Here is a 26,408-nt window from a genome sequence, read left to right as displayed (position 1 = left end):
AGGTTGGAAAGAAAGATGTTGAGAGAATGAACATAGCGGGGCCGAACAGATCACTAAAAGATAATTGAATGTTAGGACTAGAAGCAGATGAACAGGCTTATGAGGTAGAATAGTCAGCGCTGTGGGCAAGTGGAGGGGTAAGCCCATGTCTGATGGGCTGATTGCACCCTCTGTGTGCTGAACGCTTTGGGTGGATGTCAGTGCAGGTGATATGGCACAAGGTGGGGCATCTGGCCGTGTGCTCATTTCTGCTGCTAATGTGCAAACCCCCCTGTTTAACTGGGTGAATGATGAGCCCTATCGTTTTTGTGCCCATGTCTTTCCTTTGTTAGCATTTCCTAGTAAAAGTATATGCAAAGAGTTGCATGTTAACAGAAAGGAGGAATAGTTGTTGTACCTGGATATCCAGTATTGTGTCATGCACCTTACTAGAAGCTGATGTTAAAAGCTATCTAAGTAACCTGGGTGTTCAGGGCAACTGGTCCAGGCATCAATGTGAGTTAGGTTGTTAGTTTTCATTCTCAGAATTAGAAAACTGTGTCAGAAGAAAACAATGAATAAACAAAATGAAGGCAGAAATGAGAAGTGTGAAAAATACTGAGATGCAGAGCCGAGGTGCACATCGCAGATCAGTCCCTCTTGTGCAGCACAGGCTTTTCCTGGGGACCAGGATGCTGCTGGAAGGATATGCCCTCGCTCCATGCACTGATCTCTCTCAGCAGCTGTTCATAGCCTGAGATGAAATTCTCTTTGTTTGTCTGAATAACACTTGTGTTCTGCCACGGCGTCTCATGCGTGTAAATATTAGGGCAAAGGGGTTCTGCCCTGAGCTTTTCTTTCATGATATTTCTGTTCAGATAACGTTTGGGCTTTTTGGAGTTTCTGGGGGCCGTAAATATTAAGAACCTTCAAGCTAAGTTGAAAAATTGTATAAGTAAAGTGAGAACTAGAAATATGAGGTGGGGGGATGACTTTGACTCTTCTGCATTTGGGAAGTGGAGAAACCTTTTCTCTGAAAGAACAAATCACTTACATGCAGTTGTAGCACCAAAATACAGTAAGTAACATCTGTTGGATGAGGTGCTGAAAAGCATTTTTCTTTCCAAAATATACGTGTACAGACAGAACTTTTTCTACAGACTTTGTTAGGAGAGGGCTCTTGGTAATTTTTGTTCCTTTTTTTTTTCTTTACAGGAACTACTCCAGCTCTATGATTGCTGATCCATGCTTGACTGCCTCAAGTGGATCTGGCAGGATGGCATCTTCCAGACTCTCCATCCTTCTAGCACTGGTGTTTTCTTCTTTTTCCTTTGTTCTTTCCCATTCAAACAGAGTGATGTGGTTCCAGGATCTCTTTCCACCTAATGTGTGCCCTATAAATGCAAAGGCCAACACTTTTTATGGCATAATGTTTGATGCAGGAAGCACTGGAACACGGATTCATATTTACACCTTTGTGCAGAAGAGCCCAGGTAAGACCCTGTGTCAGTCTGCACCTTGAATTATATCAAGGAATACTTAAATTTTACATATCTGTATATGTCATATTTTATAGCAAATTAAAATCATTAAATTAAAGAGCTATAACCACCAAGGGTGCAGAGGTACTCAAGCTGGCTGCACATGTAGCAGCCCACAAGAGGATGAATTAGCTTGGGGACAGTGAGTCAGCGAATTTGCAGTGGTTAAAGGCTAGTGGTGAGACTGCCAACAAGCCCTTCAGGGCCACACGTAGTACCTGTGTGGCTTCACATGAGTTCAGTGTTAGCTGGGAAAGGGCTGGTACAATGTCCAGCTCTCAGGGACTCACCCTGACTTGTCGTACACAGTACTCGGGGATAGCTTGTAGACCCAAGCTGCTCTGGGAGCAATGGTCACGTTTGTTTGGCTTTGCAGCCAAATGCCTGAGGCCAGTCAGCTCTGTTCAGCTGTCCCTGTGTTTGTGAGCTGGATGAATCACTTCAGGATAGTCAGGAGCTGATTGTATGTGCCTTAATAAGAATTAATATTTCACAATTAGCTTGGAGACAGAAAGGGAAAGAAATTTCATTAGGATTAGGCAATAGTCATACTACATTGCATTTGTGAACCAGAAATTATAGCAAAATGAACATACTTACCATAGAATTATAGAAGGGTTTTAGAAGGTTTAGAAGGGACCTTAGAAGACCATCTAGTTCCAACCCCCTGCCACCGGCAGGACACCTTCCACTAGACCAGGTTACTCAAAGCCCCATCCAACCTGGCCTTAAACACTTCCAGGGATGGGGCATTCACAATTTCTCTGGGCAACATTCTAATTAGAACAATGTGTTAACATAGAATTATAACTTCTAATTATAACAATGTGTTCATAATAAATTGTTCGTGAATGTGGAAGATATAAGGGTAGTGTTCTGTTAGATATGTTTGTGAAATGAAGGAGCAGTGTTTGTTTTGGGAAGGAAATAGCATTTGCAAAGGGAAATCAAGGATAGTCACTTTACCAATGTTGAAGACAACTAAGTTAAAGAAAAAGATTTGAGTTGTTGACTGCTTTGTGTAATGTTTCATTTGTGCAGAAAACCTTCCAGAGCTGGAAGGAGAGATCTTTGAGTCTGTGAAGCCAGGCCTTTCTGCCTATGCTGATCAGCCTGAAAAGGTAAGGCTCTCCCTCAATCCCTGTGAGCTGATCTTGCTTCTACTAACATCAGCTGGACTCTATCAAGCAGTTCAAATATTGCTAATTGTAATTGCTGGGAGTCAAGAAAAAGTGTAAAGGTCTCTCTGCTGTCTCTCTAAATCTATTGCTCTACTTCTGTGAATCATTTCTTAAACAGTGAAATGGGAGCTGTTACTTTACATATTTCATCAGTGGAATGATGACTTGATTAATTGCTTAAATGCTAGATCTAACTAGACTGTATGCCTTTGAGAATTTCAAAGAGATAGTTATTTTTGGTTCTAGCAGCATCCATTTTCAGTATTTATTTCCCCTGTAGCTACCCCAAATAAAAGTAAACATATATTCCTGTCTCATATACTAATAATTTTCTCAGTTTTTACTTTTGGCTGAGGTTTTCAGTGCTAGTCACTTTTCAAAAGGGGCATATCTTGTTTTGATTTCTTTGAGAGGTTAGTACTGTTGGGTTTTTCATTTTTAGTCTTGTTACACTGACTAGCAAATAGGATTATTTTCTCTGACTGCTGAAAATGTTTAACTTTTTGTGTATATAGTCGTATTTACAGAAGTTATTTTTTGTTAATCAGTTAGGCAGAAGGGTAAGAGTCAAAATGCAATTAGCTGGTTAAGTCAGGCCTTAATATTTTCAAAGTGTATTCTCTGCCCCTGTCACCAGACTTTCACTAATTTGTTTGTTTTGATTCTTAGCTGTTATCTTGGAAGCCATTGCACAGTGATATGTAGGACTCAATTCATTCATGATCAGTTCAGGTATTTGACCACCATTTTAGCTGAATAATGATTTTGCTATGGGCAGTTACTGTTCTACTGCCTTAGGACTTTCAATTTCTTGTTCATGTGTGGAACTTTTCAAAACACAGCTGGACAGTTCCATCTTCCACAATCAGATGTCTTAATTAGTATATTAATTTAGAATTGTAGTAAGAAATTTAAGTTAGGTGCAGCCCTCTTTATTTTCAAATGTGAATGGTTGTGAATTCAATACACGTGTTCCAGGCCACTCCGTTGGATCAGAAGTCAGAAATGACCAGCAAGGCAAAAAGAGCTAAAAGAATCCTGTTGTGATACACAGGGCCAGTCCTGAACTAAGTTGCCATTTTCCAGATTCCCTGTGCTGACAGCAAGCTCTTTCACAAGCTAAAGGAGGTGTCAGGGAAGTGATAGATTAGATCCTGTCCCTTGTGTGCTTTAGCAGTCTCAGAGCTGGGGGTTAGCTTAGGGAGAGCTGCAGGTTTCTCAGTTTTCTTAGCTGCATTCAGTGCTGCGGGAATTTGAGTGCAAAATGTTAGGGAAAGAGTGAATGGCTTTGAGATTTTTTTTTTTTTTAATTTTGATGAGATCTCCCATGATTTCACTAAATTGTCTTGTTTATTGGGTAGGAGAGGAGAAATATCTTCCCCAAAAGACACTTCTAGAAATTTCACAGGACGGTGTTTATTGCTAATGCCAAACTGTAATTATTAGAGCAGTGTAACTAATTAGGAGGCCAGTAGTGATGCCTGTGCCTCATGTGGTAACCTCTCTACAGCTGTCATTATAATTAAACTACTTTCTGTGGGCTCACTTGGAATTCTTATATTGCATTTACTGAAATGTACAGACATTCCCCCTGACTTCTGCAGCTTCAGTCAGTAATTGCACCATTTAGTTTCATCATACTGCAAGAAGTCTAGGTTTGTCGGATACTCAGTTCCCTTGCCTCCCTCCATTCTCTCAAGAAATACTTTCCACAAATTAATTCAATTCCATCTCTCAATATATATATGACCTTAAAATGCGGATATTCCTCTCCTTGTTTGAGATGCCTATCACAGTTTTTATGCTTCTTTTGGTTGTGGGTGAGATATTTTCTACTACTGAATACTGGTTTTACTAGTTTTGAGGGGGAATTGGGAGGGTCATTTTCTGATGGCCTGTAGGAGGAAACTGTAAGTAAAACAACTTCTTTTTCCTTATAGGGTGCTGAAACTGTCAAAAGATTGCTGGACATGGCCATAGATGCTGTTCCTCCTCATCTCTGGAAGAAGACCCCAGTAGTGTTAAAAGCCACAGCTGGACTGCGTCTCCTGTCAGAGGAGAAGGCTCAGGCTCTACTTTTAGAGGTAATACTAAGGTCTCTTGTTGCAATAGTATTGCTCTCCCTGTTTCATCTTTCATGCTTCAGTCCTCCAGTCTGTTTACCATCAGCAAATTTCAGCTATGAAAACTGACTAATCCCGTGACAGTCTGTAAAGTCTGTGAGTTTCATGCTTTCTTATATAGTTCTGAAATCCTTTTGCTTTGATGTGGATAGGAGGCATGGGGAGACAGACCTAGGATACTTGTTTCTTTCTTTACTGGCCCTTTTACTGGAAGTGGAAGAATTTTGTCTACCACACACTCCTGTCTTACTTTCTACTGCTGCGAAAAAGAAAACTTTCTGTCACTGTCAGAGCAGAACAAGACTCTTCAGACCAAGGCACTGAATCATTATTTCTTTCTTCAGGTGAAAGAAGTCTTTGAGGAATCACCATTTCTTGTTCCAGAGAACAGTGTTAGCATCATGGATGGTTCTTATGAAGGTACGTTTTAGAAGGAGGAAAAAGTGAAAGCAAAGAGGAATGGGGGAGAGAGCAAGAGCAAGCAAGAGAAAGATCATATGAATGTGAGAGGGAGAGATAAATGGTCACCTAAACTGGGGGAAAGAAGAAAAGGTTTCTAGCCCCACACACAGAGGTTTATGAGTTAGCTAGGTGAAGGTTCCTCCAAAACCTTCTAAGGTTCCAGTTCAGAACCTCATCTTCAGAATAAGTATGCAGGCTAACCAGTGGAAGCCTGTTTGTGGTCATTGTGGTCCACTTCTGAAAGATTACATGATGGATATCAGCAAGCTAGGAAGCTTATGGAAAGCGCCTAGTAAATTTTGCAATGTCAGCATTAAAAATAATCTGTTACAATTATCAATTTTGAGGTAAGGTTGGAAGCATTGTGACTATTAGAGAAGAATGAAGGACAATTGCCAAGTATTAAAAAAATAGAAATCTAAATAGGTGATAGAATTATAATAATAAAAATCAGATTGCAAAAATGCAGCTAATAAAGTAACAGAGGAAATAATCTAAAATACAAGAAAAGTTTTAGGCTTGGACTGAGTGATAATTAGTAAATGAATTTGCAGTGCAGAACAGGCCAATGTTGCATTTTGGCTACATATCCAGTTTTAGTACCTTGGAGAACAGTCAGGTAATAATTTTGTATGAATGTCTGATAAGAGCCATCTGTGATGTTACATTCAGTTCTGAACACTTCGTTACGGCAGATATATTGCCAGTTGGAAGGTGTTCAGAGAAAGTAGAAAGAATTATCATGAAGCTTAAACAACCAATGCATGGAGAAAGATTAAAGAGCAAAATCTGTCCATATGGGCCAAGAGGAAAAGAGGAGGAACATAAAAGTCTGCAAGTATTGGATGAAGCATGGTGTAATGCACAGTATGCCACTAGGACTAACAGATGAAGTGTATATCAGGGAGAAGTGGGGCATTAACAGGGAGCAGGACCAATGAGGCATAATAGAGCACAGTATAGCTTGCCAAGGTTTATTTAAAAATCCTACCTCTTGTGCTGTCACGTTTGCCAGTGTTTGGGTGATAATCACCCCATCATCAAGAAAGCTGCTGGAGTCCGAGAGGAGTTGTTTGTGTTCTACTGGTTGCTACTGTTTTTAGTGTAATCACACAAACCACAACATATAAACACAGAGCAGTGTCCATGCAACTTTCAGATTAGGAATTGAAATGCTGACAAAAAAATGCCCAAGGAAACTTGTACATTGTGTCAGCTCATTGCTTCTCTGTGTATTGTTTTGATATTAGAAGTGATTTTTCTGCATGCTGCAGTTGCACAGATACTAGGAGTGTTCTACTTATCCCACCTTATGAGCTTTTAATACATCAATAATGAATCACATCACTGTTTTGTAAGTTTGAATGAAAGAAATCTTGGAGTGGTTACATTACATTACCTGGAAATCATTGCTAAATAAATAATGTGGAGTGGTGTTAAGAGTGAGCAGGAGGTCAGGAGAGTATTCAGTAGTGATTTTTTTTTTTCCTTTTCACTCTTTGCAGGAATTTTAGCCTGGATCACTGTGAACTTTTTGACAGGTAGCTAATTCTGTATAATATCTGTCTCTAAATATGAACTTGAGTCTCTTCTGCAATGGTGATCACCCTAAGTTCCTCTGCCTTGGTTGCTTTACCTTCCTTTTCCTTCACACTGTGGCACAACGCAAAAGCAGTGGATTGTCTTGGGCAAACTGTGTCTCAGAGGCTGAGCCACAGCTGTGGCAAGAAGAAGGCATCTTGATCCAGAAGGTGCCAGGAATTATTCAGGACTGGGAGGCACTGGCAAGCTGTAATGTATGTAGGGGGTTGGTACTGCAGTCTGCCAGAAGGTGGGAAACAGGGTTTTACAACGTTCTTCATTCCAGTGGGAACTATGCAACAAACATGGTGTAACAGGGAACACCATGGTGCTTTAACCCTGTTGGCTCTAGGAAGTTCTGAGAGTGCAATCTAGTGAAGAGAAAAAAAAAAATCAGTACTGCAGTATACACATGAGCAAGCAAAAAAAAAAAAAGCTATTCTGGGTGAAGACAAATGATAATAGCTGGTCTGCTCTTATTGTACCCTTTTTCTCCTACTGTTCTTCACCAGCTCTATGGTAGTTACAGAATTTATGTACTCTGCAGCAGTCTTCTACAGGAGATATTTTGTCTCTTGCTTTTCAGCCTTTGCTGCATACCAAAAAATCTATCTGCTTTTGTCTCTTCGGAGGTGAAATTGGAATCAAGGGAAAAAAAATCCTATGAATTTTTCTTAATGCCTTCTTTTTGCCAGCTTTTTCTCTGTGATGGTTTTTGTCTTTGAAGGCCAGCGCAGCCTTCCTGTATTTCTGTGCCAACGTGTTAACATTCTGGTTGCCTGAACATACATGCAGTATCCACATTTTAGCATTTTGCCACTTTGCGGTGTTCTGAGCATGATATTGTTTGCAGGGCAGCTGTCTGGCCAGAACCAGCACACAGTTGGGACCCTGGACTTGGGAGGAGCCTCAACACAAATCACATTTCTGCCGCGGTTCGAGGTGAGGAGTGGTTACAAGCGAGTGGGTCAGGACCTCAAGGCCAGTGGGGAGACCTGGGCACTGCTGTGCTCTGTGCTTTCGTTTTGTCAGCACTGGCACAAGCAGAGCATCTGTGATGTACTGAACATCTGTACGCTTTGACATCAGCAGTTGGCTGATAGGCTCTTGCAGACAGAGGAGCCTGGATAAGGAGGAAGGAAAAAGTAAGCAAATATGTAAAACTAAAGAGAAACAGCTTTTGTTTTCTAGACCCAGGCTGGGAAAGCCCATTGAATGCAGATAATTACTTCGCATTCGATGAATGTAGCACATTTCCAGGGATTATTCTTGCATTTTACAATAAATTTAGGATCTCTTCTGAGTTATTTTTTTTTTCCATTCTAGTCTGGTAGCAGATCCTCACTAAAAAGTATTATGGGGAGGTTGCGATGGAGCAAATGTTCTTGTTTATAATAGCACAACCAACTCCTCTTTTTCTTATTTACTCTCATTTCCTGTGAGAATTCCCATCTCGGTCCCACAGTGCATCTCTGCTGGATTTGTCAGAAATTCTGTATCTCTTTAGAAACAGTTTGAACTGGGATCCAAGTCTGAAGTTTGCTTGAAAAGATTATGTGGATGTTAAGCAGTGGAAGGGCAGTATAGCATTCTGTACCTCAGTGTTGTCATTGTTACCAAGTAGTTTAACATATTTTGTTTACAGGAATTGAAATTCTCCAACAGGTGTTTGGGGACCACAAAGCACATGGTTTTCATATCGGGATATTTTAGTTCTGCTGTGGTGGGTCATGTTGAAACCTGATGTGCAACCTTATCGTGTTCAGCAGAGCCTCTAGGACGCTGGGCTTGTCCTCTGTTTTGTGTTGATAACACCAGCTGAAGTGGGCACTGGACCAACAGGAAAGAGTGTTGCATGTCAGGGGTTTAGAGACTAAATGGAGCTGTGAAGCATGCTGGACTGCAGCTCAGGATTCAAACTTCTTACAGTCTTGCAGGAAAAGGCCTTAAGGGTTTGCTACTGCAGGACCAATGGTGTGAATTAGTAGAGCATATGCCTGCTTCTAGCCTCTATTGTCAAGTTCACACCAAAAAGCACACAGACAGCTCAGGATGTTTCTGAAGAGCTTTGCCCATCTGACAGAACTTTGTCCTTTGATTTGCTGAGGCTTTTTTCCCTTCTATAATCTGAGGCAGTTGCATGTTTGCTCTTGAATTATTTTAGACAAAACACTGTAATACTAGGAGATTCATTAATGAAATACAGGTTTACAGGTAAATAGAGGACATATAATGGTAACTGTAAGGAGCTGGTTTTAAAATCTTATTAGGGTTTTTATGGTTTGGCTATTGCCAAAGTTAAAAGCAATTAAAAAAAAACACCGTAATCATCTGGCTGGTTGCCTGCCTCATTTGGGGAGTGTGTGAAGACTTCAACGTTTTCTTGAAAGCAAGGGTTAGAAGACAGTTGTTTATCCAAACATTTTTTTTCACCACTCTCCTTTTAAAAAGTTTTTGTGATGTAAGGTTTAGGAACAGAACTCAAAATTTGGCAAGATCTGGATGTGTTGGGTCCAGGATGTCACTGACGCTCCTATGCACCCCATCTACCCAAGGACCAAAATAAGCTTCGGTTCGTATCTGTACAGGAGAGATTTAAGCTAAATACTGCCAAATCTCTTTCAGCTTCAGGCAGGCTTCTGTCTAGGACTCTATGATTGCAGATCTGGCTTTTGCTGTATCTGCTTCCTTGAATGGCAGCAGCAGGAACTGTGAAGGTTCAGTCCTCTCAGGTTCTGCTGCTTGGCCCAGAATAGCAGAGTGACTGATAGGAAAGCACAGTGCCAAGAAGGGATGGGAAGATGAGGTCCCTAGCAGAGGAAAGACACAAACTGGGATTGAGGCCTCAGGGACTGGAAAAGAGAAAGGAACAGCACACGAGTCTGAAACTGGTTCAGATTTACTGAATGTGAGAGTCAGTCTGGCAAGGAAATAGGGACCAGTGGGGCAGAGGTGCACACAGAGGGAACGCTGAAAGGAAGACTGGAGGTGGTGAAATAAGAGCTTAGTTTAGAGGGAAGCACTTAAACCAGGAGGTAAAGCAGCACTAAGACTGGGAGTGAGTAGCCACAGTGTTTCTTTAAGTATCAGTCAAATTGCTAAACTTGGGAAAAATCTGGCATATACTTTACTTGGCTTTTATTATTTTTAGTTCCTGAATTGAGATCTCTAGTCTGACTTGGAAAAGTTTACAATGCTAGTGCAGCTGATTGCAGTGGGGACTCTGTGTATATACAGACAAGCAGAGAAGTACTCTGAAAAAATCAGGTATCCTGAATTAGAAAATATTTTCATCCTGATCTGTTTCACTTCCCCATTATACATTGCAGTAACACAAAGACGCACATAAATAAACTCAGTGTTAAATATTGCAAATATTACAGCGGTGGGCACCACTGGAAAACTGTTTTTTGTTTTCAAAGCAGATCAGATGAGCATGCAGTAAACCCTATGGGTATATCTGTGATATTTCATCAGTTATTTATTTTTTGTTGCATAATCAAAACTAAAAGATTTTTTCTTCTGCTTAATTTTTAGGAAACTTTGAAGGAAAGCCCTGGGGATTTTCTTACCTCATTTGAAATGTTTAATAGCACCTACAAGCTCTATACCCACAGGTGAGGAGCAAAAAGGCTGCTGTCTCCAGTGGGAGAATCAATCTCTCTGCAGCCCCTGAGATAACCAGAAATGTCTGTGTTATTCTATGACCAGCTGCTGGGACCGTGACTTTACTAGATTTCTTATCTGCTTGATGTTTTAGTTGAAGTGGAACAAGACATTAGTAGACTGGAAATGTTCCAGGATTATGGTTAATATCACTGTAAGGGAATATTAGCCCATCAAATCAAGAGGACACATTATGAGTCACTATATTTAAGGAGAAGAATTCTTATTACTGGATTCAAACCAAATATTCTGGACCAAGCAGAAAGGTAGATACCGAGCCAGGAGTGAGAATTAAACCTGGTTATGTTTGGAAAGAGGACCCACCTGAGGCTATTTTTTATTCTTAGTTCCAAATAGCCCATCTCATCAGTAACTGGACAAAAATTAAAACCTAGACTGATGGAAACCAACAAGACAACCACAGGCAGCTAATATACACCATGGAGCACAACAGATTCTTGAACCATCTGAGGGAAGTCTTGGCCTGAAATAATTTAATTGTGCTTACTGAGTTAAGCTAACAAGTTTCTGAGATGTCTGCAGTGATATCCAGAGAGTTTACCTGCATGACTTATAGTCCAGTGAGAACTCAACCATGTATAGCAGAGAATCGGTCTCAGCCCATGACTAGTGGGGTGAAGAATATCATCTCAGTTAATTGCAGAATATGTTTACTTGACGGCAAAGCTGGTTTAATAGTCTTCCTCTCCTCCTGCTTGTGTTTACCAATGTAACTGATTGCCGTATTTACCAATGCAATAAATTATATCGCTTGAAATAATTGACATTAAAAATCATCTCCTTAAAAATGAGGGAGATAAGGGTTAATTTAACCTTGATTATTCTGTAAACACTTGTATTGATGTGACTAAAGGGATTGACAGCCAAACACAGGGAAGGAAATCAAAGGCCAACAGGTTTTTAATCTAACTGCACTGTTAAAGCCAGCAATATGTAATGACATTCTCATAAAAGTTGTTCTCAGTCCTAGCTTGCAGTGAGTACAGCGGTGTTCTGTGGAGTCAGAGATGAAGGCACATCTTCCTTTTAGTGGGACATTCTGCAGTTCCGTTAGTTCTGCCCTAAGTGCACAGTCTTATTCATGTGACATAGGAATGGCCATACTACTCCCCATGCACTCCTCACATATCTTTCTTTCTCCCTTGTTTTTATGACTAATTGAATGATTGTTTTCATTTCATTTGAATGCTTTTTCAATGAATGTCTCGTAGAAATATCACACCATCTCCAATCACTTTCTGCAGTTTTAGATTTAACCGTTTTACAGCTCTGTATGTCTAGGCATTTGTACGTCTGGTACTTGGAATTGTTCAAAGGAAACTATTTTAGAGAGGGCAGAGTAGTGGGAAGCAAAGAACGGAAATCTGTTTTGGGTGTTCCACGATTTAGGAAGACAGTATTGGTGAAGCATACCAACTGTTTAAGAATTTAAACTGTAATATCTTACTTTGTTGTTTGCAGCTATTTGGGTTTTGGACTAAAAGCTGCCAGACTAGCAACTCTCGGAGCTTTGAATATGGAAGGTATGTTCAGATGACAAAACCTCTAGGATTTCTGAAGAGATGGGTAGGTTTAGTCTTGTGTCACCAGCCCATTTCCTGTGTCTTCACTTCTGTATTACATACGTGTTTTCCTGGTATAGATCTGTCCAGAAACAGCCTACCACTTTTTAAAAAGTGTCTTTTGAGAAAGCTGCTTTTCCCTACTTCCATGTTCAGCCAACAGTGAAACTGAGTGCAAATTCCAGAAACGCACACGTGGACACACAAACATCCTAAAGACACAGTCAGCCACAAATACACAGCTTTACCAGCATCCACATAAATGCAAACAGCATGAATAGGTTCTTTTCCCAAGGACTGCTGCTTAGGCCAAACCAATTCACAGGTCTTTCTGGTGTCTGCCTACCTCCTCAGGCTCCCCCAGACCTCCTTTCCTATTTACTTGTCTAGTTTAGCTTGAAGTCCACGGGCATATCACACACACCCTCACTGACTAAACCAAACACGTAGATTCTTGAGTGTTTCCAGTCTCTGACCCAGACTGTAAGTCATTCCAATACCCATGCCCAGACCTTGGGCCTTCTGTCCAGTTTCTGGCCAGGACCTGGGATTTTCCCACCTTCTGGCTTCTGACTTGCTGGATAGACAAGGTTGTGTTAATTACTGGAACAAGCGTCGGAACATACCAAGAAGGGTTGGGAGTAGGGCTTAAGAAGATAGGACAGACTACAGTGACTGGTCACAGGCCTCAGTCAGAAAAGAGTGCTGAACAGGGGCTTATGATTGCCCCTCTTTATACTTCCCTCCGTTTTCCAATATTTGCTCTTCCCTGAACCATTTCGATCCCCTTTCCCTGCCTTTGATCCTTCCTCTAAACATCCTGTAGTAAGTTTTGCACATTCCCACAGTCACCCTCAAACATTCCAGAGAAGAATGCTTTTTCCGATGAGACCCGTGCTGGCCACAACGAACATGTTTTTTTATCAGTTACAATATTTCTGGTTAAACCTCTTCAAGGCTATATTTAGCAGTTCCTGTAGTGGCCATTGATCAGTGTCTTAAAAGTTTCTGACTTCCTTGCTCAGTTGTTTTGCTTGTGTCAGTTACGTGCTGTTTGTTAGGGTTTGTGTATATGTGTTTAATTAATTACTTCTCGTGATTGTTGTCTTCTGTGCTGATCAGCCATTATCCAGATATCCTTCTACCATTTATCTCTTGTTAACAAATGACAAGCCTAACTGCTCTGCAGCTTGCAGGACAAAATGAGTACAACTTTTCCAGACCGAGACAACACCTTAATACATAACGGTAGTTTAATTCAATTCATAGTTTATGGCAATCTATCAATTCAGATTTCCTTACTTTTGCTTGACAACCTTAATGAAGGTCTTTCAGCCTTTTCTTTTCTAGCTCCACACATTGATTGGCAGCTGTGTTAAATTTTATCCTTTCTGACTCTCCCCTCTGGTTTTCTTCCAGCTGCGGACGGACAAATGTTCCGCAGTTCTTGTTTGCCAAAGCAATTGGAAGCAGAGTGGCACTTTGGGGGAGTGAAGTACCGGTATGGTGGCAACAAAGAAGGTAAAATAAGGCAATGTGATTTCTTGTAAGACAAATCTTTTTCTTAAAGATACTATCCCTAATGCTGCAAACAGCACATGAAGCTGCTCCTATCAGTGGGTAGAACAGACCCATTTAGTGACTGACATTGCTTTGCCTTACAGTGGGGTGGAACACAATTGCTGAGCTGCAGATTTGGTGTGTGTGGAGTGGACTGATAAATTACAACATGATGGGGAAGGAAAGTAAAGTTTTATCTAGCAAGTGGTAGTAAATGTAAATGAGATTCTGCTGACTGCAGAACATAACAATGGGAGCTTTGCCTGAGGCAGAGGAAGCTTTTCATGCACCTACTCTAGTATGCTCAACGCACCTTTCATATTGCTACGAGCTACTCTAACCAGTTTCACCTGATGATGGTGATACGGAGGCCTTGCTGCATGCAGGTGTCATACGGGATTATGGAGAGGATACCTAAGCTCTTCTCACCTCTTCTGATTCTTTAATCCCTGCTTCTTCCCTTTTTAATCCTATTGCCAGTGATTCTTCCATCTGCTGGATGTGCCTCTTTAGCTCACCCTGACTGTGTTTGTCCTGACAGGAGAAACAGGATTCAAGCCTTGCTACTTGGAAGTACTTAAGGTTGTCAAAGGGAAACTGCACCAACCAGATGAGATTCGTGGAAGCTCCTTCTATGCTTTCTCCTATTACTATGATCGAGCAGTTGACACCAACCTAATTGGTAATTGGTTTCGGGTAATCTATTAAATGCAAGTATGTCAGCCAGAAGGTAGCACCCTGGAGACTGGAGCTGTGGGGAGCAGGGAAAAGGAAGGGGAAGCAGGGAAAGAAGAAATGCACCAAGTGCATTCAGGGAATGAACACGTATCCTTCAGCGCAGTTTTGATGTTCAGAATTTGGCAGACGAGACTTGTGCTCTGAGCTCCAGTTAGACTTTTAGCTTTATTCTCTGTTACCAACAGATTTCACTCCTAGCACAGCATCACTGGGTTGTACTCTAGAGTCAACTTAAATGTAGAACTCAAATGTTTTCAGGTCTATGATGATGTTTTATCACCTCTTCTTTTTCAGATTATGAACAGGGAGGTGTTCTGGAAGTGAGAGATTTTGAAAGAAAAGCCAAAGAAGGTAATGGACATGAGACTTGAGATACTGCTGGGGAGGAGAGATCACTGAAAATACGTATAAGGCAGTACTTAATGTGTTTGGCTTCAAAAAAAGATTGTTTAGCCTTTATTCCACTTCCACTCCCATGCCTTTTGGTAGCCAACACCTCTAACTACTGCAGAAGAAAGTATTGAAGAACTGTGACAAGAGACAGTGTGTTAGCAACTTAGCAATTCTGTTCAGGAAATAAGGGAGGTAGCTGATTGTTGTGGTTTAACCCGGCTGGCAGCTAAACACCACACAGCCGTTCGCTCACCCTCCCCCCTCCCTCTCTGGGATGGGGGGAGAGAAACGGGAAAGTGAAGCCTGTGAGTTGAGATAAAGACAGTTTATTAAGACAGGAAAATAATAATAACAATAATAATAATAATAGTGATAATGGTAATAGTATTAACAATAATAATGTGTAAGAAAACAAGTGATGCACAATGCAATTGCTCACCACCCGCTGACCGATGCCCAGCCTATCCCCGAGCAGCCGGCCCCCACCCCGGCCAGCCACCCCTATATATTGTTTAGCATGACGTCAGATGGTATGGAATACCCCTTTGGCCAGTTTGGGTCAGCTGTCCTGGGTCTGTCCCCTCCCAGCTCCTGCTGCACCCCCAGCCTGCTCGCTGGCAGGACAGAGCGAGAAGCCGAAAAGTCCTTGGCCTGGTGTAAACACTGCTCTGCAACAATTAAAACATCAGCATGTTATCAGCGCTCTTCTCATCCTAATCCAAAACATAGCACCCTACCAGCTACTATGAGGGAACATTAACTCTGTCCTAACTGGAACCAGGACAGATATCCACCCCTTATTCCATACCATTTATGTCATGCTCAGGTTACACTCTGTCCAATACATTCTAATTAATCACCATTTTCATCTATGATATATAGCAATCATGGTAGTGATGACATACATTATTATATAATAATTAACATACTACAATTCAACTCATGGGCTATTCTCACCCAGTATCAAATCCCCTTGAGGTACACACCGGACCTCCCCATTCTTTTGCATTACCCACCAAGTGCATCCAGGTCCCTGAGCAAAAGCAATTCCACGAATGGGTTTGCCTTTTCCTGAGGCAGGAGTAGCCCAGACTGTTTTACCCAGCATGTTTCTTACGTGCACTACAGGAACTTTATCCCCTTCTACAGTGCGTAACAGGTTTGATTGGGCAGGTCCAGCTCGGTTGGCAGATCCCCTGGTATTGACTAACCAGGTGGCCTTTGCCAAATGTGTATCCCAATTTTTGAATGTCCCAGCACCCATTGCTTTCAGTGTAGTCTTCAACAGTCCATTGTATCGTTCAACTTTTCCAGAGGCTGGTGCATGATAGGGGATGTGATACACCCACTCAATACCATGTTCTTTGGCCCAAGTGTCTATAAGGTTGTTTCGGAAATGAGTCCCGTTGTCTGACTCAATTCTCTCTGGGGTGCCATGTCGCCATAAGACTTGCTTTTCAAGGCCCAGGATAGTGTTCCGGGCGGTGGCATGGGGCACAGGATATGTTTCCAGCCATCCGGTGGTTGCTTCCACCATTGTAAGTACGTGGCGCTTGCCGTTGCGGGTTTGAGGGAGTGTGATGTAATCAATCTGCCAGGCCTCTCCATATTTATATTTCAGCCATCGTCCTCCATACCAAAGAGGTTTTGACCGTTTGGCTTGCTTGATTGCAGCACATGTTTCACAGTCATGAATAACCTGTGCTATAGTGTCCATGGTCAGGTCCACCCCTCGATCACGAGCCCATCTGTAGGTTGCATCTCTACCTTGATGGCCTGAGGTGTCATGGGCCCATCGGGCTATAAATAATTCACCTTTATGTTGCCAGTCCAGGTCCACCTGAGCCACTTCAATCTTAGCAGCCTGATCCACCTGCTGGTTGTTTTGGTGTTCTTCAGTAGCCCGATTCTTGGGCACATGAGCATCTACATGGCGTACCTTTACAACCAGGTTCTCTACCCGGGCAGCAATATCTTGCCACAATGCCGCAGCCCAGATGGGCTTGCCCCTGCGCTGCCAGTTGTTCTGCTTCCATTGCTGTAACCACCCCCACAGGGCATTTGCTACCATCCATGAATCAGTATAGAGATAGAGAACTGGCCACTTTTCTCGTTCAGCAATATCTAAAGCCAGCTGAATGGCTTTTACTTCTGCAAACTGACTCGATTCACCTTCTCCCTCAGCAGCTTCTGCAACCCGTCGTGTAGGACTCCATACAGCAGCTTTCCATCTCCGATGCTTTCCCACAATACGACAGGACCCGTCAGTGAACAAGGCATATTTCTTCTCATTTTCCGGTAGCTTGTTGTACAGGGGGGCTTCTTCAGCACGAACCACCTCCTCCTCTGGTGATATCCCAAAGTATTTGCCTTCTGGCCAGTCCATAATCACCTCCAAGATTCCTGGGCGACTGGGGTTTCCTATTCGAGCCCGCTGAGTAATCAGTGCAACCCACTTGCTCCATGTAGCATCAGTTGCATGATGCGTAGAGGGGACCCTTCCTTTGAACATCCAGCCTAGTACCGGCAGTCGGGGTGCCAGGAGGAGCTGCGCTTCAGTACCGACCACTTCCGAAGCAGATCGAACTCCTTCATATGCTGCCAATATCTCCTTTTCAGTTGGAGTATAGCGGGCTTCAGATCCTCTGTATCCCCGACTCCAAAACCCCAGGGGTCGACCTCGAGTTTCCCCAGGTTCTTTCTGCCAGAGGCTCCAGGTGGGACCATTCTCTCCGGCTGCGGTGTAGAGCACATTCTTTACATCTGGTCCTGTTCGGACTGGCCCGAGGGCTACTGCATGAACTATTTCCTGCTTAATTTGTTCAAAGGCTTGTCGTTGCTCAGGGCCCCATTCAAAAGCATTCTTCTTACGGGTTACTTGGTAGAGCGGGTTTACAATCAGACTGTAATTTGGAATATGCATTCTCCAAAACCCCACGACACCTAGGAAAGTTTGTGTTTCTTTTTTGCTAGTTGGTGGAGACATAGCTGTTATTTTGTTGATCACATCCATTGGGATTTGACGGCGTCCATCTTGCCATTTTATTCCTAAAAACTGGATCTCTCGTGCAGGTCCTTTAACTTTATTCTGTTTTATGGCAAAACCGGCCTTCAGAAGGATTTGGACTATTTTCTTCCCTTTCTCGAAAACTTCTTCTGCAGTGTCACCCCACACAATGATGTCATCGATGTACTGCAGGTGTTCAGGAGCTTCCCCCTGCTCCAGCGCAGACTGGATCAGTCCATGGCAAATGGTAGGGCTGTGTTTCCACCCCTGGGGCAGCCGATTCCAAGTATATTGGACTCCCCTCCAAGTGAAAGCAAACTGTGGCCTGCACTGTGCTGCTAGAGGGATGGAGAAAAATGCATTAGCGATATCAATTGTGGCATACCACTTGGCTGCCTTTGATTCCAGTTCATACTGGAGTTCTAGCATGTCCGGCACTGCAGCACTCAGTGGTGGCGTGACTTCGTTCAGGCCACGATAGTCCACTGTTAGTCTCCACTCACCATTAGACTTTCGCACTGGCCATATGGGACTATTAAAAGGTGAATGAGTCTTGCTGATCACTCCTTGGCTCTCCAGTTGACGAATTAGCTTATGGATGGGACTCAGGGAGTCTCGGTTGGTGCGATATTGCCGTCGGTGCACAGTTGTGGTAGCGATCGGCACTTGCTGTTCTTCAACCCTCAGCAACCCCACAACAGAAGGGTCCTCTGAGAGACCAGGCAAGGTAGACAACTGTTTAATGTCCTCTGTCTCCAAAGCAGCTATGCCAAAAGCCCAGCGGAACCCTTTTGGGTCCTTGAAATATCCTCTTCTAAGATAGTCTATGCCAAGGATGCACGGAGCATCTGGGCCAGTCACAATACGGTGCTTTTGCCACTCATTACCGGTTAGACTCACTTCAGCCTCCAATACAGTTAACTGCTGGGATCCCCCCGTCACACCATAAATACAGATGGGCTCTGGCCCTTTATAGCTTGATGGCATTAGAGTACATTGTGCACCGGTGTCTACCAAAGCCTTATACTTCTGTGCGTCTGACGTGCCAGGCCATCGAATCCACACAGTCCAATAAACTCGATTGTCCCTTTCCTCCCCCTGGCTGGAGGCAGGGCCCCTCTAGTCCTGGTCAGAATCTTCATTTCTGTGTTTAAAGGACTGCCTGCTGGAAGTTGGAGCAGCAAACCTTTCAGAGAACTCCTTTTTCCCAATTGTTTTCCTTTGCAATTCACGTACCCGTGCCTCTAGGGTCGCAGTAGATTTTCCATCCCATTTTCTCATGTCCTCTCCATGGTCACGTAGGTAAAACCACAGGGTGGCGCGGTGTGTGTGCCCACCATATTGTCTTCCTTGCATAGATGAACGTTTACCCCTAATAGCTGAGACACTGGTTTGTACAGGTGGGGAGGAAAATAAACTCTCTTTAAGTTGGTGGATCTCTTCAGAAAGTTTCTCCAAGGTATTCTCTTTTAGCTGGTGGACACTAGTTCGTTCAGGTGAAGGGGAAGATAATCTTTCTTCAAGTTGGTGGATCTTTTCAGAAAGTTTCTCCAAAGCATTCTCTTTTAGCTGGTGGACACTGGTTCGTTCAGGTGAAGGGGAAGATAATCTTTCTTCAAGTTGGTGGATCTTTTCAGAAAGTTTCTCCAAAGCATTCTCTTTTAGCTGGTGGACACTGGTTCGTTCAGGTGAAGGGGAAGATAATCTTTCTTCAAGTTGGTGGATCTTTTCAGAAAGTTTCTCTAAAGCATTCTCTTTTAGCTGGTGGACACTGGTTCGTTCAGGTGGAGGGGAAGATAAATTCTCTTTAAGTTGGTGGACCTCTTCAGAGAGTTTCTCCACAGCTGAGACACAGGCCTTTAGGGAAGAGGAGAGATTTCCTTCGTACTGCCGGAGTATTTTAGTCACTTCATTCACTGTGGGATTCTCCTCCGTTTTCCAGGCTAGTATTGCCAATGAGTTGGCATATGATGATGGGGCACTCCGTACAAACTTCCGCCACATGGGTGGTGTACACTGGACTGCATCTGGATCTGCGGATGTTTGTGCGTCATCTAGGTCCTTATAAATTACTTCCCGTACGGCCAATTCCCTCAGGTACTGAATTCCCTTCTCCATGGTGGTCCATTTGCTTGGTAAACATACAAGTTCTTCCTTGAAGAGATACCTTTCCTTCACAGCTGACAGGAGACGCCTCCAGAGGCTGCGAGATTGTGCTCCATCTCCAATTGCTTTGTCAATGCATGCGTCCCTAGCAAGGGATCCCAGCCGCCTGGCTTCCTTGCCCTCCAATTCCACATAATTGGCTCCCGTGTCCCAGCACCGGAGCAGCCAGGTGACAAGCTGCTCGCCTATACAGCGACCAAAATCTTTTCGCACATCTCGTAGCTCACGCTGGTATAGAGTCCGGGTAATTACTGTTGATTTTTCGACATCCTCATCCTCATCTTCAGTCTTCTGCACCTTTGATGGCCGGTGTAGAGTCCGGGTAGTTACTGTTGATTTTCCGACATCCTCATCCTCATCTTCAGTCTCCTGCACCTTTGATGGCTGGTATGGAGTCCGGGTAGTTACTGTTGATTTTTCGCCATCCTCATCCTCATCTTCAGTCTCCTGCACCTTTGATGGCCCAGCCTCGTCTTCACTTCGCCCAGACTTAGCAGAAGACTGTCTGCGTTTTAAACGACCTGAGCCTCTATACCATTTTTTCACCTTGTCTACAGGGGCAACTTGCACTGCTACAGCTCGTTTCTCTGACCCAGCCACAGGGTCTGCCACAGGGGTTGGAATACCCTCTGCGGGGTCAACTTGCACTGCTACAGCTCGTTTCTCTGACCCAGACACAGGGTCTGCCACAGGGCTTGGAATACACTCTGCGGGGTCAACTTGCACTGCTACAGCTCGTTTCTCTGACCCAGACACAGGGTCTGCCACAGGGGTTGGGATACCCTCTGCGGGGTCAACTTGCACTGCTACAGCTCGTTTCTCTGACCCAGCCACAGGAGTGGGAGCAGCTGCACGAGCTGGGGCAGCTGCAGGAGCTGGGGCAGCTGCAGGAGCTGGAGCGGCTGCAGGGGCTGGAGCTGGAGCGGCTGCAGGAGCCGGAACGGCTGCAGGAGCTGGAGCTGGAGCGGCTGCAGGAGCTGGAGCGGCTGCAGGAGCTGGAGCTGGAGTAGCTGCAGGAGCTGGAGCTGGAGCGGCTGCAGGAGCTGGAGCGGCTGCAGGAGCTGGAACTGGAACGGCTGCAGGAGCTGGAGCTGGAGTAGCTGCAGGAGCTGGAACTGGAGCGGCTGCAGGAGCTGGAGCGGCTGCAGGAGCTGGAGCTGGAGTAGCTGCAGGAGCTGGAACTGGAGCGGCTGCAGGAGCTGGAGCTGGAGCTGGAGCGGCTGCAGGAGCTGGAGCTGGAGTAGCTGCAGGAGCTGGAACTGGAGCGGCTGCAGGAGCTGCAGCTGGAGTAGCTGCAGGAGCTGGAACTGGAGCGGCTGCAGGAGCTGCAGCTGGAGTAGCTGCAGGAGCTGGAACTGGAGCGGCTGCAGGAGCTGGAGCGGCTACAGGAGCTGCAGCTGGAGTAGCTGCAGGAGCTGGAACTGGAGCGGCTGCAGGAGCTGGAGCTGGAGTAGCTGCAGGAGCTGGAACTGGAGCGGCTGCAGGAGCTGCAGCTGGAGCGGCTGCAGGAGCTGGAGCTAGGTTGCTAATAACATCAATTGCAGCTCGATAGGCACAAGCCAGACCCCAGCACGCTACAGTGATTTGTGTCACTTTGGAACTGCCAGAGTCATGACACCTTTTTTTCAAGCATTCTGCCAGCTTTTTAGGATTTTGCAGTTGTTCAGGGGTGAATGTCCAAAACACTGGAGGTGACCACTGCTCTAGAAACCTGCCCATATCCTCCCACACTCCCTGCCACTCGCAACTACCCCGCCTCAAGACAGATCTCCGGATGAGATTCCTGAGTAGTTGTTTAACCCTCCACAAAATCTGAAGCGCATTCAGGAGACATAACAACAAGAGCAGGCTGGTCTGAGTATCCCAAGGATATTCAACATCTCGGAGAACCACCGTAACTAACTCGGGGGATAAGAGAGTGGTGGTGAAGGAGAAAGGGAGAGTGAACAGGTAGGGAAACATGTCTTCCCCTGTCCCCTTCACAGATTGGCTCCCTAACGAAAACAGGCAATAGGTGTAATTGCTAATAGTTTCCGAGATATGGGTTCCAAAGTATAGAGTCGACGTCAGTGCTGAGTACAAATACCAGGTTAAAGTCGTGACCAGATATTTCATCATTTCATAAGCCATTGTTACACCGCACAGTACCATAACAATCTTAAACCAGGGCCCGGAAAGGATAAACAGTGCAACAGGGAGCACATACAGAAAGTAACGCACCATAAAACTCAATTTGGAATACAGGTACAGCAGACTGGAGATTAAGGCAATCAACATCGTGACTAGCAACTATTAAGCAGTCAGTGCAAAGAGGCATATTAAACGTCAGTGCAAAGAGGCATACATTTCCTACATTTGCTATATGAAGCTCATCTGTAAAACTGCAACTCTGAGTTATTTAGAACAGTGACTTCTGTTAGTCTGTCACCTTAAGTCCTTTTTAATCTCTAACAATATAGAGGAAGAGTAGAGATTGTTTAAGACAACCTCTCTGCATCTCCTTTCCTCCCCCAACCTTATTTCTGAATGCTTGCTCTAGTTTTATACCTCCTCCTTAAAAAAAAAAAACAAAACACTCTCCATGCTATGTATGGCTAAACCTTTAGGTTACAGGGTAAGATAGTACCTCTCAATTATGATCATCCTTATGACAATAGCAGACCATCTTTGTCATCAGATTTGCTTAGTTATGTAGCTTAGGACTGATTTTTTCTAAAATAGGACCTAAGTTCTAATGATATTTCAGATAATTTCCCTACAAACTCAGATGACTTTGGATAGGTGTTCTTGAATGTTAGTGTAGAATCGGCTCCAGTGACTGAGAGGTTGTTTGGGCAACAGCCTCTTCCCTGTCATGCTGCTAGCATGGGTGGGTGGGTAAAGAAAACAAAATAACTGCCAGCCCAGAAGGTGGAGTCCAACTTTACAGAAGAGCTGTGTAGTATGTACCATGTGTTATATGTACCCATTAACAGAAGTGGGAGGCTTGGTTTAGTAGGTTTTAGCTTCAGGGCAGCTCAAGTGTATAATGTAGACAAAAGCTTTTTTATTTTGCTGATTTTTTATTTCCTTTAGTCTGTGATAACATGGAGAGGTACAACTCAGCAAGTCCTTTCCTCTGCATGGATCTCACATACATCACTGCTTTATTAAAGGAAGGTTTTGGATTTAGGGACAACACCCTCTTACAGGTGAGAAAAAGATTTAAATCCTAAAACCATCTTCCCCCTTTCTTTAACAATCAACATACACTAGTTCCTTTTTCTGGCTAACTACCTACCACGTCTTTCCAGTGTTATGTTGTAGTTGCTGTTATCTGTGCAACCTACAACTCTAGAAAACTGTTGGGAACAACTTCCTTTTCTTCCTTCATAGTTAACAAAGAAAGTGAACAACATAGAGACAAGCTGGACTTTGGGTGCTACCTTTCACTTACTGCAGTCTCTGGGGATAACGTATTGAGCTGTGACATTCCTGTGGACTTCAGCATTTCTGAAAGTTTGACAAAGCAAATTGAAATCTCCAGGTATGTTGTTCAGCTGGAATCAGTCACAGAGCACAGCGTGGACCAAAGCTATACAACAGATCTTCACCTGGGAGTGGCATCACACATAATGAAATTATAATTTATAATTGTGATTGTCGTAAATGATCCAGAAGCTGCCTTCTGAAAGTCAAAAAGCCTAAATTCCAGCAGAGTATCTGCAAGGGGCTCAAAGCCAGCTTTCACCAGCACATTTGTATAGCATCCCATTGCTAAAAGCACAGTATACCCGGCACATGGTGGTAAACTACAGACACATGATTTCTCCTCCTCCCTTTTATTTTAAGGCATACAGAATTGATGTTTGCTTGGGAGACATTAAATACAGACATTAAAGATGGCACCAGCAGTCATTCAGAGAAAACTGAACAACTGTGGATGCTTCCAGCCTCAGTGTTCCAAATATCCAGCTGTTAGCTTAGCAAATACATTACAGGAAGACTCCAGTCTTTCAGGGGGCCTGCTATAAGCACTCTTTGGGTATGATTTTCAGAAAGGTGTTGGCTGAAAAATAGGTTGTACCATACCACTTATTTCTTTAGGCAGCAGGAGTTTCTTAAGCAGCACGTGTGACCTACTGTTTGTGTTCCTACCTTTGTGCTGCCTTTACAAGTCTGTGCAGCCATACAGTACGTCCGGCAACCAGACCTGATAACTTGGTTCATTTACCATCTAGTCATAACACACCGTTGTGCTGGCACAAAACTAGGCACCACTGCCAGATAGTTAAACTCCGCTGCCAAAAGAAATGTTTGTCACATTATACCCACAACGAAATTAAGGATGCATTCAGATGAAACATCTGATCTAGTAACAGCTCACTTTGCTATGACCATCTTCTATTCAACACAGAACATGTAACTTAAAGATGAATTTACCTCTCTGTTCCTAAAACTGGGGTATTACCCATGTGACTAAGGGAAGCTTATATTCACCCATGTCTTGTGATGAACACTTTGTTCCTGTCAAGCATTTGCACTTACCATATGCTACCACACACCTTTCCCAGTTCTGTGAAACACAAGACTGCCCTCACAATACCTTCTCTGCAAACTGGATTTGAAAATAACTGGTAACATCTAGCAAGGGGAGGAACTAGTGCACTCACATCCTAACGCGCCAAGGATGTTAATACTTACCAAGCAGTGGAGAGTTAGAACTTTGCCTTACTGTGAACATTAGTCCTCCTCCTTGTTAGCAGTGCAAGTTTGACTATGGCTGATTAAGTTACCCCATTTTTGTATCTCAGGTTTTATGGCACTAGGATACAACGCATGCTTTTGAGTGAACAAGTTTAGTCAACAATAGGAGTCCAGGGGGCGGGGATGGAGCTGCCTGTACCTGTCCCACCTCTGACAACTTGCTGTAAATTCAGACTGTTTCTTTGAAACATGAAATGAACATCCTACCTATGCTCCTTACCAGAATCTGTTAAGAGATCCATGTTGGGAAATTCCTCAGTGGCAGACCAAACTTCTGTTCCATCTTCACTAGGAGCTTCTGTTTTAACACGAAGAAAGTTAACTGTGGAGTCCAGCCAGGATGCTGGCCTCTTCGCAAACACAAACCTTTCTTCTTCCCCGCCTTAATATTTGACAAAACTTAGTAAAACTTAGTATACAGTTTGGTCTCAACAAGGTGACTGAAAACATATTCATTTTCTTCTGAGTGAACATTTTTCTTCACCTTTGCATTCTTGGAAAATACAAAGTAGGTTGCAGTGGTTAATAGCCAGGTGCGTTACTCCTGAAAGTTAACTCATGTAATAATCCAAAAGGCTTCCAGTCTGAGCCAGTGCTACAACACACCCTCTTACTAGATCTTGGGGCCAAGAGGCTATATGCAGTGAGGCTATATCTTAAACAGTATGACATGGTGGGACATCACATGTAAGGCACAAGGAGCAGCGTATCTGCCAACTGAATATACACGAGCCCTGAGGAGTACTTACAGGTTTGGTTTTGTCTGAAGGGAGGATGCCTAGAACAAGATAGGTACCGTGTAGAATAAGCTTCTTTTCTGTGTTCTTTGCCTCAAACTCTGGTACTACAAATCCTAGGTGGGAGCATCTGCTAGCCCGTACCAAAGTTGCATTAAATCTGAATGCTCAGGGCCTTCATTTGTCAGTGGCACAATTCATTAACTGAAGCTTAACTGCTGCTCTCTATCAGGGGCTTGATGCTGCAGTCATAAGAGAAACAAAAATTCAGCTCAAAGGTTTCTTTTGCAAGAAACTGCAGAATTGAGCCCCTGCTGTTTACATCTTACTAAAGGTGGGTTGAGGATACAGAGAAGCCAGTCAAGTCCTCACACTTACCCTAGTGCAATGAGATTATTTATTAGCTTAACTGAAGACTAAGCAGCCTTTTAAGGGAAGAGTTTTGCTTGCATCACTGATTTTTATCTCCTTCTTCGTAACGTCTTTTATCCTCACTAACAGGAACTGACTAGTATAATATGTGTGACTGAAGAAGCACAAGTAATGGTTTTCAGTCAAAAACTTATGTTGAATTCTTTGTGGTGTTAATTCCTGATACTGGTTAACTGTACATGTAAATCGTGCCCAGCAGCAGTACTCACTCATGTTGTGAGTCTCAAATGTCTAACACAGGAGGCTGGTGTTTGGAACCTAAGAATGTCTTGAATTTCTATTTTAGTAATTAAAGCATTTTTAACAATATTCACAACTTTGTGGTGATGTCTTCATTCCTAGATGTTGTTATCTCACATCTGTTTCTCATGGTATTGGAGAGCCCTTACGACTAACCAGTTCCACAAACAACACCATTATTAAATAAAGCACCGAGGGAGTGGCAGGGGGGAAAGGTGAAGGAGAAACAGAGTAGAACTTCAAAACATAGGTATCTGCCATCAGGAGGTGGCT

General features: G+C 43.5%; 1 protein-coding gene across 2 annotated transcripts; it reads left to right on the top strand.

Annotated features, from left to right (window-relative positions):
- The first annotated feature begins 1,194 nt into the window (after window positions 1–1,194).
- On the top strand, window positions 1,195–26,204 carry ENTPD5 (ectonucleoside triphosphate diphosphohydrolase 5 (inactive)). Of its 2 annotated transcripts, XM_048059812.2 has the most exons (13): window positions 1,211–1,472; window positions 2,562–2,641; window positions 4,642–4,785; window positions 5,169–5,244; window positions 6,792–6,827; window positions 7,721–7,809; window positions 10,405–10,484; window positions 12,016–12,077; window positions 13,536–13,637; window positions 14,218–14,358; window positions 14,709–14,765; window positions 23,056–23,171; window positions 23,356–26,204. In XM_048059812.2, exons 1-13 carry the CDS (start codon window positions 1,211–1,213, stop codon window positions 23,440–23,442), a joined length of 1,332 nt encoding a protein of 443 aa, XP_047915769.2. In that variant the 3' UTR covers window positions 23,443–26,204. The 2 variants fall into 2 exon arrangements, with proteins under 2 accessions (XP_066854190.1, XP_047915769.2); XM_066998089.1 differs by lacking the exon at window positions 6,792–6,827 and having other exon boundaries at window positions 1,195–1,472.
- Window positions 26,205–26,408: the final 204 nt, after the last annotated feature.

This window comes from Anser cygnoides, chromosome 5 (genome assembly GCF_040182565.1).
Source record: "Anser cygnoides isolate HZ-2024a breed goose chromosome 5, Taihu_goose_T2T_genome, whole genome shotgun sequence".
Classification (NCBI taxonomy): Eukaryota; Metazoa; Chordata; class Aves; order Anseriformes; family Anatidae; genus Anser; species Anser cygnoides.
The sequence above is the reverse complement of the archived record's forward strand: the minus strand, read 5'-3'. Positions and strand labels throughout refer to the sequence as shown.

Excerpts from the sequence above, each read along its gene's own strand:
- ENTPD5 (XM_048059812.2), top strand. The coding sequence starts at position 1,211 with ATGATTGCTGATCCATGCTTGACTGCCTCAAGTGGATCTGGCAGGATG. Across the intron at positions 14,766-23,055 it reads TGAAAGAAAAGCCAAAGAAG|TCTGTGATAACATGGAGAGG; the intron begins GTAATGGACATG and ends TATTTCCTTTAG. Across the intron at positions 23,172-23,355 it reads GGGACAACACCCTCTTACAG|TTAACAAAGAAAGTGAACAA; the intron begins GTGAGAAAAAGA and ends CTTCCTTCATAG.